The sequence below is a fragment of the Neovison vison genome, chromosome 13 (genome assembly GCF_020171115.1).
Source record: "Neovison vison isolate M4711 chromosome 13, ASM_NN_V1, whole genome shotgun sequence".
In the NCBI taxonomy this organism is placed as follows: Eukaryota; Metazoa; Chordata; class Mammalia; order Carnivora; family Mustelidae; genus Neogale; species Neogale vison.
In genome coordinates this window covers 107,500,478-107,515,083 of record NC_058103.1, presented here as the reverse complement: position 1 = coordinate 107,515,083, position 14,606 = coordinate 107,500,478, and the positions used below count along the sequence as shown (strand labels likewise).

The following is a 14,606-nucleotide window of genomic DNA, read 5'->3' as shown; positions in this document are numbered from 1 at the left end:
GAAAAGCAGAGGACCACGGTTACCCCTACACCGGCGACCCCTCTGCAGAACCGGGTCAGTCTGGATCGCCGCGCCCGGTAAAGAACAATACACCAGCCCCGCCGCACACATTGCAACTTCCCACGAGCCTGCGCGGCGCTTCCCCGCGGTGGAGCGGACTCCGGAATCCGCCACCCGGCAGAAGCTGGGGGCGGAAGGAGGGAGGTAAAGACCGCCAGCCCCACGGCGGCAGCCCGTCCGGCAGCCGGCGACAGGCTGGAGGGATGGAGCCACCGGCCTGGGCTCCACGGCTCACACCCGGCAACTCCGATCTCCAGACTGCTTCTCTGGGAAGCGACCCCCGCCTCCCCTGCCGCCGGGGCAGTGGGGGGCGGGGAAGGCCTCGGCGGAGGCTCGGAGCCTCCTTGGCCCGCCACGGAAGGGAACGCGGTCGGGGCGCGGGGGACAATAGGGAGCGGGGAGCGCTGCGCGCCGGAGTGGCGCCGCCGGCCGGCCGGGCTGACTGACGCGCCCGCCGCGCGGCGCGACTGGGCTCCGCTCGACCCGGCCGCCGCTGCCGCTGCGCGGTCCGCCGTGGTCAAGGCGTCCCCGGCGCTCGGGGTCGTGCCTCACCTCCCAGCCCCGCCGCCCAGGAGAGGAGCAGAATTAACACTCTCAGCAACACCATCTTCCGCGGCCGCCGCCTCCTCACGGGTTAACAGCAGCACATCGATCCGGAGGGAGAAGCTGAAGGGGCTTGGTCCGGAGTCTCCACGGGAAGCCGGGACCTCCCCCGGCAGGAGAAACGGCGAAGCACCTCCCTCTCGCTCCACTTCAGGGGCCGGCAAAGCTCCCAGCGCCTCCAAAACAGGGACCTCCCTCCCCCTCGTTCTCTTCCTTCCTCCCTTCCCCGCGTTCCTTCCCTCGCTCCTTCCCTCTTCTCTACCTCCCTCCCCCGAACCCCGGACCTCCGCCTCCTTCCTCACCACGTGATTCGCGGCGCCCAACCGGCAGGCCCAGCCGCACCCCTTCCTCCCGCCCCTCCCCCTCCCCCAGGCGCCCCAGGGGCGCGCGCATGCGCGCGAGGGCCGGTTCCCGGGCTGCTAGACCCGCCGCGGCTTCCTGTCCGCCGGCGGAGAGCTGGGATTGGGTTTAGGAGGCGGGGTTTCTCCGGGTCCCGCCCCAAGACGGGAGCGCATCTCCGCAGAGCCTCCCGGGCTCGCTAGTTCTTGGACTGTTAAGGACCGTCCCTAAGGCGAAAATGAAGAGTGAAAGATGTTAAGAGGCCGCTTTCTTCTTCTTAACTTCGCAAGGAAGAAAGGTTTTTTATTTCTTCCTTTTCTGCCTCTTGTGGTCCAAGACAGCGAAAGTAAAGTCCCAACAAGCGACAGCCACCAGTGATCAAAACAGATGAAAAGCCTTCAATTCCAGAAAGGAAAGACAGAGCCTGTGGCAGTTTTTTTTCTGAATTCTTTACAAATTTGTCGCAGATCACGCTTTGGCCGTTCTAAATGCCCGCAGTTTAAACCATACGGTCCTAAATCTGCCCAAAATACGTCTTCTTTACCACTCTCCTTTTCCCAGCTCTCAAGAGAACTCTATGATCTTCACCCCAACTTCTTTGAAGCTCGTGTTTGGTTTATGTTTGGTTTCTCAGTAACTCACTTTAGTTCTTTAAAATCATATTCCTGGATTAAAGACTTAAACAAAGGACCTGAAATTGTAACACTTCAAGAAGAAAACTGGGAAGAGGCTCCTTGACATTGGTCTTGCCAGTGATTTTTTTTTTATTATGACACCAAAAGCACAAGCAACAAGAGCCAAATAAGTGGGACTACATCAAACTGAAAGCTTCTGCACGAAGAAACAATAAGCAGAATGAAAACGCACCCTATGGCTCAGTGGGTTAAAGCCTCTGCCTTTGGCTCGGGTCATGATCCCAGGGTCCTGGAATCAAGCCCCACGTCAGGCTCTCTGCTCAGCAGGGAGCCTGCTTCCTCCTCTCTCTCTGCTTGCCTCTCTGCCTACTTGTGATTTCTGTCTGTCAAATAAATAAATAAAATCTTAAAGAAAACGCACCCTACACAAGGAGAGGATATTTGTAAATCATATATATGATAAGAAGTTAGTATCTAAAATAAATAGAGAGCTCATACAACTCAACAGCAAAGAAACAAACTATCCAATTTAAAAATAGACAGAGGGGAGGGTCTGGGTGGCTCAGTTCTTAAGCATCTGCCTTCCACTCAGGTCGTGATCCCAGAGTCCTGGGGTGGAGCCCTGGGCTCCCTGCTCAGGGAGAAACCTCCTTCTCCCTCCCACTCCCCCTGTTTATGTTCCCTCTCTTGCTCTCTCTGTCAAATAAATAAATAAATTTTTAAAAAAATAAAAATAAAAATAGGCAGAGGACATGAATAGACATTTTTCCAAAGAAGACATACAGATGGCCAACAAACACATGAAAAGTTGCTCATCATCACTAATCATCAGGAAAATGCAAATAAAAACCACCATGAAAAATCACTTTATATCAGAATGATACAAGTAGAAAACTGAAGAAATAACAAGTGTTGGTAAGGATGTGGAGAAAAAGAAGCCCTTTTGCATTGTTGGTAGGAATGCAAATTGGAGCAGCCATTATGGAAAACAGTATGGAGTTTCCTCAAAAGGTTAAAAGTCAAGGTGCCTGGCTAGTTCAGTCAGTAGAGCATGCAGCTTTTGATCTTAGGGGTTGTAAGTTCAAGCCCCGTGGTGGCTGTAGAGATTACTTAAAAATTTTTTAAATCTTTTTTTAAAAGTTAAAAATAGAATTACCATATGACCCACTAATTGCACTAGAAATGTATAGAATTATTGAATCATTATATTGTATACCTGAAACCAATATAACACTGTATGTTAATTATACTTGAATAAAAAATAAATTTTAAGAATGTTTTTGAAATAGGCAGAGGAGCTAAATAGACAATTTTCCAAAGAAGATACCCAAATGTTCAATAGTAAAACACTATCCATCAAGAAAATGCAAATCCGGGGCACCTGGGTGGCTCAGTGGGTTAAAGTCTCTGCCTTTGGTTCAGGTCATGATCTCAGGGTCCTGGGATCAAGCCCCTCATCGGACTCTCTGCTCAGCCAGGGAGGCTGCTTCCTCCTCTCTCCTCTCTCTCTGCCTGCCTCTCTGCCTACTGGTGATCTCTCTGTCAAATAAATAAATAAAAATCTTAAAAAAAAAAAAAAGAAAGAAAGAAAAGAAAAGAAAATGCAAATCCAAGCCACAATCTTCAGTATTAGAATGGTTATCTTCAAAAAGACAGTAGATATAAGTGCTGTCAAAGATGTGAAGAAAAGGGATCCCATATGCACTGTTGGTAGGAAGGTAAATTAGTGCAGCCACTGTGGAAAATAATTTGGAAGTTCCTCAAAAAATTAAAAATAGGGGCGCCTGGGTGGCTCAGTGGGTTAAGCCGCTGCCTTCGGCTCAGGTCATGATCTCAGAGTCCTGGAATGGAGACCCGCATCGGGCTCTCTGCTCAGCAGGGAGCCTGCTTCCTCCTCTCTCTCTGCCTGCCTCTGCCTGCTTGTAATCTCCATCTGTCAAATAAATAAATAAAATCTTTTAAAAAAAATTAAAAATAGAACTACCATGTGTTCCAGCAACCTCACTTCCAGGTATACATCCAAAGGAAATAAAATCAGGATCTTGAAGAGATATCTTCACTCCCATGTTCACTGCAGCTTTATTGGCAAAAGCCACAACATGGAAACAAGGTAAGGGTATCTGCATGGATAAATGGATAAGAAAATATGGGGCGCCTGGGTGGCTCAGTGGGTTAATCCTCTGCCTTTGGCTCAGGTCATGATCTCAGGGTCCTAGGATCGAACCCCACATCGGGCTCTCTGCTGAGTGGGGAGCCTGCTTCCCCCTCTCTCTCTGCCTGCCTTCTGCCTACTTTGATCTCTCTCTGTCAAATAAATAAATAAAATCTTAAAGAAAAATATATGCGTGTGTGTGTGCATATACATATACATATATATAACATAAAGATATATATAACATATAGTGCATATATATGTATATATAATACATATATATGACAGAATATTATTCAGCCATTACAAAGAAGGAAATCCTGCCATTTGCCACATCACGGGTGAACCCTGAGGGCATTATGCTAAATGAAATAAGTCAGACAGAGATCTGATACCATGTGATCTTCCTTATATATGGAATCTAAAAAAGCCAAACACTTAGAAACAAAGAATAAAATGATGGTTACCGGGGGCTGGAGTTTATGGGAGGGAAATATTGGTCAAAAGGTACAAACTTAGAGAGGCACCTGGGTGGCTCAGTAGGTTAAAGACTCTGCCATTGGCTTGGGTCGTGATCTCAGGGTCCTGGGATGGAGCACTGCATTGTGCTCTCTGCTCAGCAGGGAGCCTGCTTCCCCTCCTTATCTCTCTGCCTGCCTCTCTGCCTTCTTGTGATCTCTTGTGATCTATTTTATTTTAACAAATAAAATCTTAAAAAAGGAAAAAAAAGGTACAAACTTCCAATTATAAGATGAGTTAGTAATGAATCTTTAATAAGCAGCATGGTGACTTTAGTTAATAATACTATATTATTTACTTGAAAGTTGCTAAGAGAGTGTACTTTAAATGTTATCAACACAAAAAAGAAATGGTAATTATGTGAGGTGATGGAGGTGTTAACTAACCCCACTGTTAATCATTTTGCAGTATATGTGTATCAAATCAACACATTATGCACCTTAAACTTACACAGTGTTGTATGTTGCTTATTACTTGATAAAGCTGGGAAAAAAATGAAATTAAATAAATAAAAGTACACGAGTCAGTGGCATTTAGTAAATGCAGATTGCTGTATAACCATTACCACTATCTACTTCCAGAACATACTCATATGGCAAATAGGGAGGAAAAAACGTGTATTTCATTAACTAGAACTTTCTGGTGGGATATTTTTTCTTTTTTTTTTTAACATCTTAATTTAATTTTATTTTTTTCAGTGTTCCGAGATTCAATGTTTATGCACCACACTTCCTGGTGGTATTTAACTAGATAATGTTTATCTATTTGGCATCCTGTTTGAATAGGCTGAATTAGGGAATATGAGTATTAGTAGTATCATTACTACTAATAAATCGGCATACCTATACTTTTTATTCTTTATATTTTTTTAATTTTTACCCTTTACATACGTCAAAAGTATGCTTCTTTGTCAGTTTGACGAATGAATTACAGTTTTTCTCCAACATTAATAAGTTCAAAAATATAGTCAGTAGTTCCAAACCATCATTAAAAGCATCCATTTATAATGAGATGTATGGGATTATTAAAAGATGACAGATTCTCATGACTTTTTGTCCTTTCTTTTTTTTTTTTAAAGATTTTATTTATTTATTTGACAGAGAGACAGAGATCACAAGTACTCAGAGAGACAGGCAGAGGGAGAGGAAGGGAAGCAGGCTCCCTGCCAAACAGAGAGCCCGTTGTGGGGCTCAGTGTGGGGCTCAATGTGATGCTCAATGTGGGGCTCGATCCCAGGACCCTGAGAGCATGACCTGAGCTGCAGGCAGAGACTTTAACCCATTGAGCCACCCAGGCGCCCTTTTTTTTCCCTTTCTTAAAAGAAAGTTTTATGCCAACGTTACATTGCCTCTCACCTGTGCTTGTTACTACTCTCTTTTGGCAGTGTTGTCAACAAATTATATTTTTATTTCTTTTTTTTTTTTTTCCAATTTATTTATTTTCAGAAAAACAGTATTCAACAAATTATATTTTTATTTCTACCTATTAGACTATCTCGTGGCATGTTTTGTATAGCACAGTAATTTTATATAATTAATTAATTTTTTTTTTAAAAAGTGGGGGTCACCTGGGTGGCTCAGTGGGTTAAAGCCTCTGCCTTCGGCTCAGGGCATGATCTCAGGGTCCTGGGATCAAGCCCCACATCAGACTCTCTGCTCAGCGGAGAGCCTGCTTCCCCCTCTCTCTCTGCCTGCTTCTCTGCCTACCTGTGATCTCTGTCTCTCTGTCAAATAAATAAATAAAATCTTTTTAAAAAAATTTTTAATTTTTATAATTATATTTTAAATTTATTATTTGTAATGGTTAGAGGCAAGTGACACATTCTCTTTAAATTCAACTGAAAGACCCCCCTAGCAGCTCAGTCAATTAAGCACCTACCTTTGGCTCAGGTAGAGTCCTGCATCAGACTCCCTGCTCAGTGGGGACTCTGCTTCTCCCTCTACTCTTCTGCCCTGCATGTGATCTCTCTCTCTCTCTCAAATAAATAAAATCTTCTTAAAAATAAATAAATGAATAAAAATAAATGCAACTAGAAAAAAATCCAAAACCATCATTTGCATTACCAAGGTGATAACTGAAAATTACACTTAAGATTGTACTTTATATTTTATTTTACTTTTTAAAGATTTTTTGGAGTAATCTCAACAGCCAACCTGGGACTTGAACCCATAACCCTGAGATCAAGAGTGGCACACCCCACCAACTTGGTCAGCCAGGTACCCCACCTTTTTATTTGAAAACATAAATATATAACATACCAACCAGCTTCATAATGTATGGTATTAAAATGTCACAAGTTAGGACCACTATTTTGTTTGAAATTTTAACTTACCACATTTGGGGTATTTTTCAGATGTATTGGAAACTGATGATTTATACCATTATAGACTGCATGGGTTTGGCTCCCAGCTCTCCCGCGTATAAGCTGTGTAGCTTTGACCAAATTTTTTCTAACCAAATTTTCTAACCTCAATATTTCTTTATAAGATAAGAATGATAAAATATTTGCCTTATGGGATTGTTTTGATGATTAAATTAAATTAGTTAACATTGTAAAGTAGCAGGTAATAATTGCTATGTAAATTTTTGTTTGGTAAAAATATATAAATATCACCATGCTTTCATGAATACTCAGACATCCTTTCAAAAGCAGCAATTAATAGGATTATTTCCTTAGCAACAATACACAGCTTTGATACTACCAGTATGATGCAAGTTATCCTCATGCTGCAATAATGAGAAACTTGGTTAGTAAGAATATACTTGTATATAGAATATTACACAAGTAATCTACATGAAAATGCTTGTTGCACAACTTAATCCTGCTAAACGTTTCAACATTCATATTTTAAATTTCCAACTCCTAATAAATTGCCTTATGGATGTCTCTCTGTCATGCCAAATCCGTGTTAACTTCTTATCTCTAATAATGGCACCATCACTCTCCCAGTAACCTGACATGGAGAATGGACAGTAGACTCTTCTTCCCTCATCTGTTCATAACCAGTAACCATGTGTTAATTCTTCCCCTAAAAATGGTTCTTGTGCCTTTTGTCTTTACTTCCCCACTACTGCCACTCCAATTCACACAATTTCTCTTGCTCACACTGATGCAGGACTTCTAATCCATCTCAGTCCAGTCTCCTAGTGGAGAGCATTGCAGTACAATGGTCTCTCACCATTGGTCCTCACTCAAAGAGCTACAATTTGCTTCCACCCCTATCATTCTTAGGAAGCTTCTCTTGCCAGGGTCATCAAAGATCTGTTAGTTCTCAATGCCACTGTATACCCACAATCCTTATCTAACTTGACCTCCTCAAAATTCCCTCCTCCAGTTTTTCAAGACTGCTCATTTTCCTGATTTTCCTCCCTACTTTTAACTGTGCCTCCTTCTGTATCTCTTCCCTGGGGCTTTTTCTTTTCTTTATCCTCTAAATATTGGTGTTCCTTGGGGTTTTATCCTTGGCTCTCTTGTCTTATAATTCCTCACTTGCATTAGTTTTACTGCTCTCAAACATCTACAATGCACATCATTGTAAACTCCATTAAAACAAAGCCTAGATCTCTCTTGTTCTGAATTCTACCCCAGTGCCTGGACACAGTCAGCACTTTTCCTATACTTGTGTCCCAAGTCCCAGACCTATATCCTAGTTGCTCCATGTACCAGCTGTAACCTTTAATAAGGCACCTGTGCCACACTTTGGTAATTTTTACAATGAGAATAGTGAGACCTACCTCAGAGTGCTGCTGTGAGAGTTAAGTGCTTGTAAAGTACTCAGCATATTACATGGCACATGTAATTATAAAAGTTTAGGTGTGTTATTATTGTGTATCTAACGTTTGCTAACCAACTCCTCCCCGTACGCCAAATACAACGTGTCCCAAACCGAACAAACCCCTACATCAACCTACTCAGTCCATCTTGGTTAATGACAAACCCACGGAAGCAATTACCTAAGTCCTCTCCCATTCTAGTGAGTCTAGTCATCTTTAATCTCATCCTATGAACCACCCCCCCCATCTCTATGGCCAGAGCCCAAGTTCTGGCCTCTCTGTCTCACATTACCCACTCCTTGCCCTTTTGCCCCCACTGCTGCCAGAGTGATCCTTTTAAAATATATACATATCCTGGGGTGCCTGTGTGGCTCAGTGGGTTAAGCATCTGCATTCAGCTCAGGTCACAATCCCAGGGTCCACAGGGAGCCTGCTTCTCCCTCTCTTCTCCACTCATGTTCTCTCTCACTATCTGTTTCTCTCTCTCTCAAATAAATAAATAAATAAAATCATATATATATATATATAACATATATATGTGTATATAAATATAAAAATATATATTTATATATATCATTTTATTCTCAGGGTAAAACACACAGTCTTCATGAACTGGTTGTTGCCTTCCTTGCCAGATTTGTCTTTCATGGCTCTCTTACTTTATCTTCTAAAAGCATGAAGGACAAAAACCAGAGTAACAGTAACAGCTGGCAGTTAGTAAGGAAATGAAAGCTTAAAAAAACCTAAATAAGTTGCCATCTAGGGGAAAAAAAAAAAGTGGGACACCTGGCTGGCTCAGTTGGCAGAGCATGCAATTCTTGATCTTGGGGTTTAAGTTCAAGCCCCGTGTTCGGTGTAGAAATTATGTAAAAAAATAATAATAATAATAACGGGGCGCCTGGGTGGCTCAGTGGATTGAGCCGCTGCCTTCGGCTCAGGTCGTGATCTCGAGGTCCTGGGATCGAGTCCCACATCGGGCTCTCTGCTCAGCAGGGAGCCTGCTTCCTCCTCTCTCTCTGCCTGCCTCTCTGCCTACTTGTAATCTCTCTCTGTTGAATAAATAAATAAAATCTTTTAAAAAAAAAAATAATAAAATGTACGAAAAAGAAAAAAGTAATGGGTTGCCCATAGTCACAAAGCAGGTATGAGGCAGAGACAACCTCCAAAGTTAAATTTTTCTCCAAAGCATGTGTTTAATCACTACAGTATGCTGTGATTCAACTGCAGTTGTCTTCCCAAAGACACATATCATTTCCCTCTTTGACACCTTCACACATTTTATTCCCTCCATGAGGAATGCCTCTCCCATTTATTTTACATATTCTATAAAATTAGGCTCAAAAGATCCTTTCAATAATTAATTTTAAGATCACTTTTTGCTAGAATTTTGCTTTCTGAGTAAGGGATCAGAGAAGAAAAGGACTTAGAAAATTGACTTTTGGAAAAAGAGAACAGTGAAAAATGGTATTTAAAACTGGGCATTTAGATGGCATGTAACAAGTGTCAATTTCCTTTCAAATGTAAAGAAGTAGATATTATTAAAGATACAGCTCAGAATACTTTTCTGTAAAATCTCCACTAACTTCATCTCTGGACAAAACTTAATATTCATCATTTACATACTTCTAATGTAGCTTCAACTGTATTGTAGGAGCATCTGGGTGGCTCAGTCAGTTGAGCATTGGACTTGTGGTTTCAGCCTGGGTCATGATCTCAGAGTCCTGGGATGGAGTCCTGGTGGGGTTCCTTGCTCTGGGGGAGTCTGCTTCTGTCTCTTTCCCTCTCCCTCTACCCCTCCCCACCAAGCTCATGCTCTCTCTCTCTCTCAAAAATAACTAAAGCTGTATTAAACTGTATAAAACTGTATTGTATTTGTTTATTTAATATCTTCCCTAATTCTTTTTTAAAATTTTATTTATTTTTTAAAATATTTTATTTATTTTTATTTATTTGACAGACAGAGATCACAAGTAGGCAGAGAGGCAGGCAAGAGAGAGAGAAGAGGAAGCAGACACCCTGCCGAGCAAAGAGCCTGATGTGGGGCTCCATCCCAGGACCCAGAGATCATGACCTGAGCCAAAGGCAGAGGCTTAACCCATTGAGCCACCCAGGCTCCCCCATAATTCTTTTTTTTTTTTTTAAATTCATTTATTTATTTGAGAGAAAGAGAGTGCCCACATGCACTTTTATGAGCTGTGGGGAGCAGCAGAGGGAGAGGGACAAGCAGACTCCCTGCTGAGCAAGGAGCCTGATGCTAGGCTCCATCCCAGGATCTGGAGATCACAACCTGCTTAATTGACTGAGCCACCCAGACACCCCTAATGTCTTCCCTAATTCCTTTTTTTTTTAAAGATTTTATTTATTTATTTGACAGACAGAGATCACAAGTAGGCAGAGAGGCAGGCAGAGAGAGAGAGAGAGAGAGGAGGAAGCAGGCTCCCTGCCGAGCAGAGAACCCGATGCGGGACTCAATCCCAGGACTCTGAGATCATGACCTGAGCCGAAGGCAGAGGCTTAACCCACTGAACCACCCAGACGCCCTGTCTTCCCTAATTCTTGAAGATAGGAATGAATCACATATTATAGGGGTTTTAAACACAGGGCCACAGGGAGTTTAGCAAATATATATCCAACAAACGTTTATTGAATGTTAATGCTAGAATAAGATCCATTTCACAAATTTATTAAAAAAAAAAAAAAAAAAACTAGGAGTGGCATCTCACTGCCTAAAGCCCTGAGTCTAACATTCAAGGGGCTCCACAAAAACAAACTCACTTGTCCAAGCCTTTCTCTTGCCTTTGAAATGAACCTCCTACTCCATCCAGTCAGACTGGCCTATACTTCAGAACCCCAAAGCATCATAAACTTTCCCCCTTCTATGTTTTTTCTTCCCTTTATCTCTTTTCCTCTTATACAGTATGTTAAAAAACAAAACCAACAACAACAATAAAACCAAGACAACAGGGGCGCCTAGGTGGCTCAGTGGGTTAAGCAATCTGCCTGCAGCTCAAGTCATGATCCCAGGGTCCTGGATTTGAGTCCCACTTAAGACTCTCTGCTGAGCAAGGAGCCTGCTTCTCCTTCTCCCACTGCCTCTCCCTCTCCCCCTGCTCATTCTCTCTCTCTCAAACAAATAAATAAAATCTTTTTTTAAAGATTTATTTATTTATTTGATAGACAGAGATCACAAGTAGGCAGAGAGGTAGGCAGAGAGAGAGGAGGAAGAAGGCTCCCCGCTGAGCAGAGAGCCAGATGCGGGGCTTGATCCCAGGACCCCGGGATCATGACCTGAGCTGAAGGCAGAGGCTTTAACCCACTGAGCCACCCAGGCGCCCCAAAATCTTAAAAAGAAAAAGACAACAGGCCCAAATGGAGTGATTAGTGCTAAACCTCGCATCACCAAACTGAGACTCAATTACAGTTTCTACTCTCTCAGAAATGGAATCTTAAACCAGTCAGTCAATCAGGAAATGTTTGATTAGCCCTAGTTAGGTAATTTGCCAAACAGGCTCTTGCCTTCTCCTAAAGGAATTAACTTTGCAATAACTAACCCACTTTTTTGCCTGGTGTATCTTCCTTATTCCCACTCCCATTTGGCGCTTAAAGTCTTTCATTTTGTAGAGTTCTTCCAAGCTTTTCTATCTGCTAGATTATTGTTATCTGTTGCCTGATTTGAAGTGATTTTTGCTTAGAGCGCCTTTTACATTTTTTAAATATGCATCAGTTTATCTTTAAACAAGGATTATATAGCCTTTAAAGCTCTGGACACAATCTGGTAGTTCATAAACCAAATTAGACTCACAGACATGTTTGGCTTGACTTGTAGTTAAATTTTTTTCTGAACTAAATGTCAATATTCAACAATCAGGAGCTTTTGAATTAAAAACTAGATACCAGATTTTCTGTGAAAACTAAGAGGCTGGGGCGCCTGGGTGGCTCAGTGGGTTAAAGCCTCTGCCTTCAGCTCAGGTCATGATCACAGGGTCCTGAGATCGAGCCCCGCATCGGGCTCTCTGCTCAGCAGGGAGCCTGCTTCCTCCTCTCTCTCTCTCTGCCTGCTTCTCTGCCTACTTGTGATCTCTGTCAGATAAATAAATAAAATCTTTAAAACTGAGAGGTTAAGCAGACTTATACTCCTACAAAATCTCAATTGCCTGAAACTGAGTAGAGGCTGCCCTCCTTGGATGGGCTGGTCTAATGTCACCCCAGCTGGTGTTATTCCTGTCAGAATTTTAGCTTGTGACCTCTGTGTTGAGAACTAGACCAACTTCCAAAAGGTTCTAAAGTGTTTTTCTAGACCCCAGAGGCCCCACAAATCCCAATCACACTTCAGCACAAAATACCTATTATTTATATTACTCATCTGTAATTAATCCCGTATTACTTTATGGAAACTCTTTATGGAAACTCTCATATTATTACTGTATTACTTTATGGAAACTCTCATATTATTCTGATATTACAAAGGACAAAGAGAGAAAGGTTTTGAGCCAAAGCAGAGAGAACCCAAAAAAAAACCTTATGGGGTGGCAATGGTCATTATTGATCATCCATTCTACAGATATTTGTTCTGCTCCTAATCTAGGGATTTTCAGACTACTGAGACAATATTGCTGACATAGGACCAGGAACCATAATAAGCATTTGACATACATGATCCCATTAACGTTCACAACAATGCTATGAAGTAGACATACCCATTTTCCAAATGAGGAAACAGAGGAGGACCAGGCCTCTAACCTAAGTTTGTTTGACTCCAAATCTTACAGTCTGGTTTTTTAAATTACTGGGTGATTCCATTTGTGTTATCATTGCCATGGTCCAGAAACTACTATTTGTTTGGTTAAGCCCAGAAGCTTGATTTTTCACAGTGCAACCTGAGTTGATCAAGCCAACAAGGACTAAATTCATAGGAGCTAAACTCTCAAGGAACCTCTTGATCAAAACGTCACATTATTATTCTACCAGTTAGATTCATGTTAACAAGTCACTGCATTCTGTTTTATTTTTTTTTATATTTTATTTATTTATTTGACAGAGATCACAAGTAGGCAGAGAGGCAGGCACAGAGAGAGGTAGAAGCAGGCTCCCTGCTGAGCAGAGAGCCGGATGCCCGGCTTGATCCCAGGACCCTGAGATCATGACCTGAGCCAAAGGTAGAGGCTATAACCCACTGAGCCACCCAGGCGCCCCATCTGTTTTATCTTTTAACACGTGAGTAGCTAGTCATCATTGAAAGCAGTTTAATAAGCAAGGCATCACTGCAGAAGCAGTTAATTAAATGATTTTACTCACTAGTTTATCCAACTATTCAATTTACTATGCCACATTAGAAACTTTCAAGGGACCAGACAGGTATCAGGCCATCCAGCTGTTCAGCTGACTGCTACCCTAGATAGTGATTGAAGCACACGATGTCAAACCCTTATATTTTGGAATATTCTCTAAGACTCTGATCCATTTTATACTGGTTTGGTTATTTCATTCTCATCTTTCTGGGAAGCACTTCATAGTAGGCCTCCTATACTACTGTGTAGTCATATTTTTATTTCACTCATAGATGCTTATGTCTTGTCTTCCTAGCCAGATCATAACCAATTTGAGGGCAGTGATGATAATATATTTGAAGAGTTTTGCTCTATGTTCCCATTTTATTCACAAAGCCACATAGCAAAGTCATCCACATTAATATTTTTCCCTACCTTTTTTTCTTTTACAAAAGGTGAAATCTCATGTTAAGGTGAAATCTCATATTAAGAGAAGTAAATTGTTTACTCAAGCTTATAAAATTAGTCAGTGCAGGACCAGGTTTTGGTCCTGGGTCTTGTGGTCTCCATTCATCACAATTACTACTACACTAAGCTGCTTCTGCATGACCATGCTTAATATTCCCTTTTGTGCCCCAAAGCACCATGTTGTAGATAGTCAATAAATATTTACCAGAGGTTTATTATTGTAATTAGAAGCCAAATGAGTCATAATTCCTACTATATGCATATAAAAAATTACCAACTATACTTCTCAACAATGCAAGTGGTTATTATCTGATTATTACTCTAAATGAGTATTTCTCAATGTATGGCCTGGGGAATACCTGCATCAAAGTCACTTAGGATGCCTGTCAAAACTGCAGATTTCTGGGCACCTGGGTGGCTCAGTGGGCTAAGCCTCTGCCTTCCGATCATGGTTTTAGGGCCCTGGGATCGGCCTGCGACCCGCTCTCTGCTCAGCTGGGAGCCTGCTTCCCCCTCCCTCTCTGCCTGACTCTCTGCCTACTTGTGATCTCTCACTCTCTGTCAAATAAATAAATAAAATCTAAAAAAGCCACCACCAACAACAACAAAATTGCAGATTCCTGGGCTTTTCTCCAATTCTATTGAGTTGAATTCCTGGGCTTGGAGCCCAGAAACATGCATTTTTTAAAATTAATTTATTTATTTAAGGGGGTGGGCAGCAGTAGAGGGAGAGAGAGAATCCCAAGTGGATTCCCCAGTGAGGGCTGAGCCACCCTGTGAGGCTTGGTC

General features: G+C 42.1%; 1 protein-coding gene across 1 annotated transcript in view; it reads right to left on the bottom strand.

Moving 5' to 3' along the window:
* Positions 1 to 930, bottom strand: part of ADAM10 (ADAM metallopeptidase domain 10) — a 133,810-nt gene extending 132,880 nt beyond the window's left edge. Inside the window, exon 1 of the mRNA XM_044230393.1 lies at positions 613 to 930. Within this exon, the coding sequence (XP_044086328.1) occupies positions 613 to 667 (55 nt within the window). The 5' untranslated portion in view covers positions 668 to 930. The remainder of the gene's footprint in view (positions 1 to 612) is intronic.
* Positions 931 to 14,606: the final 13,676 nt, after the last annotated feature.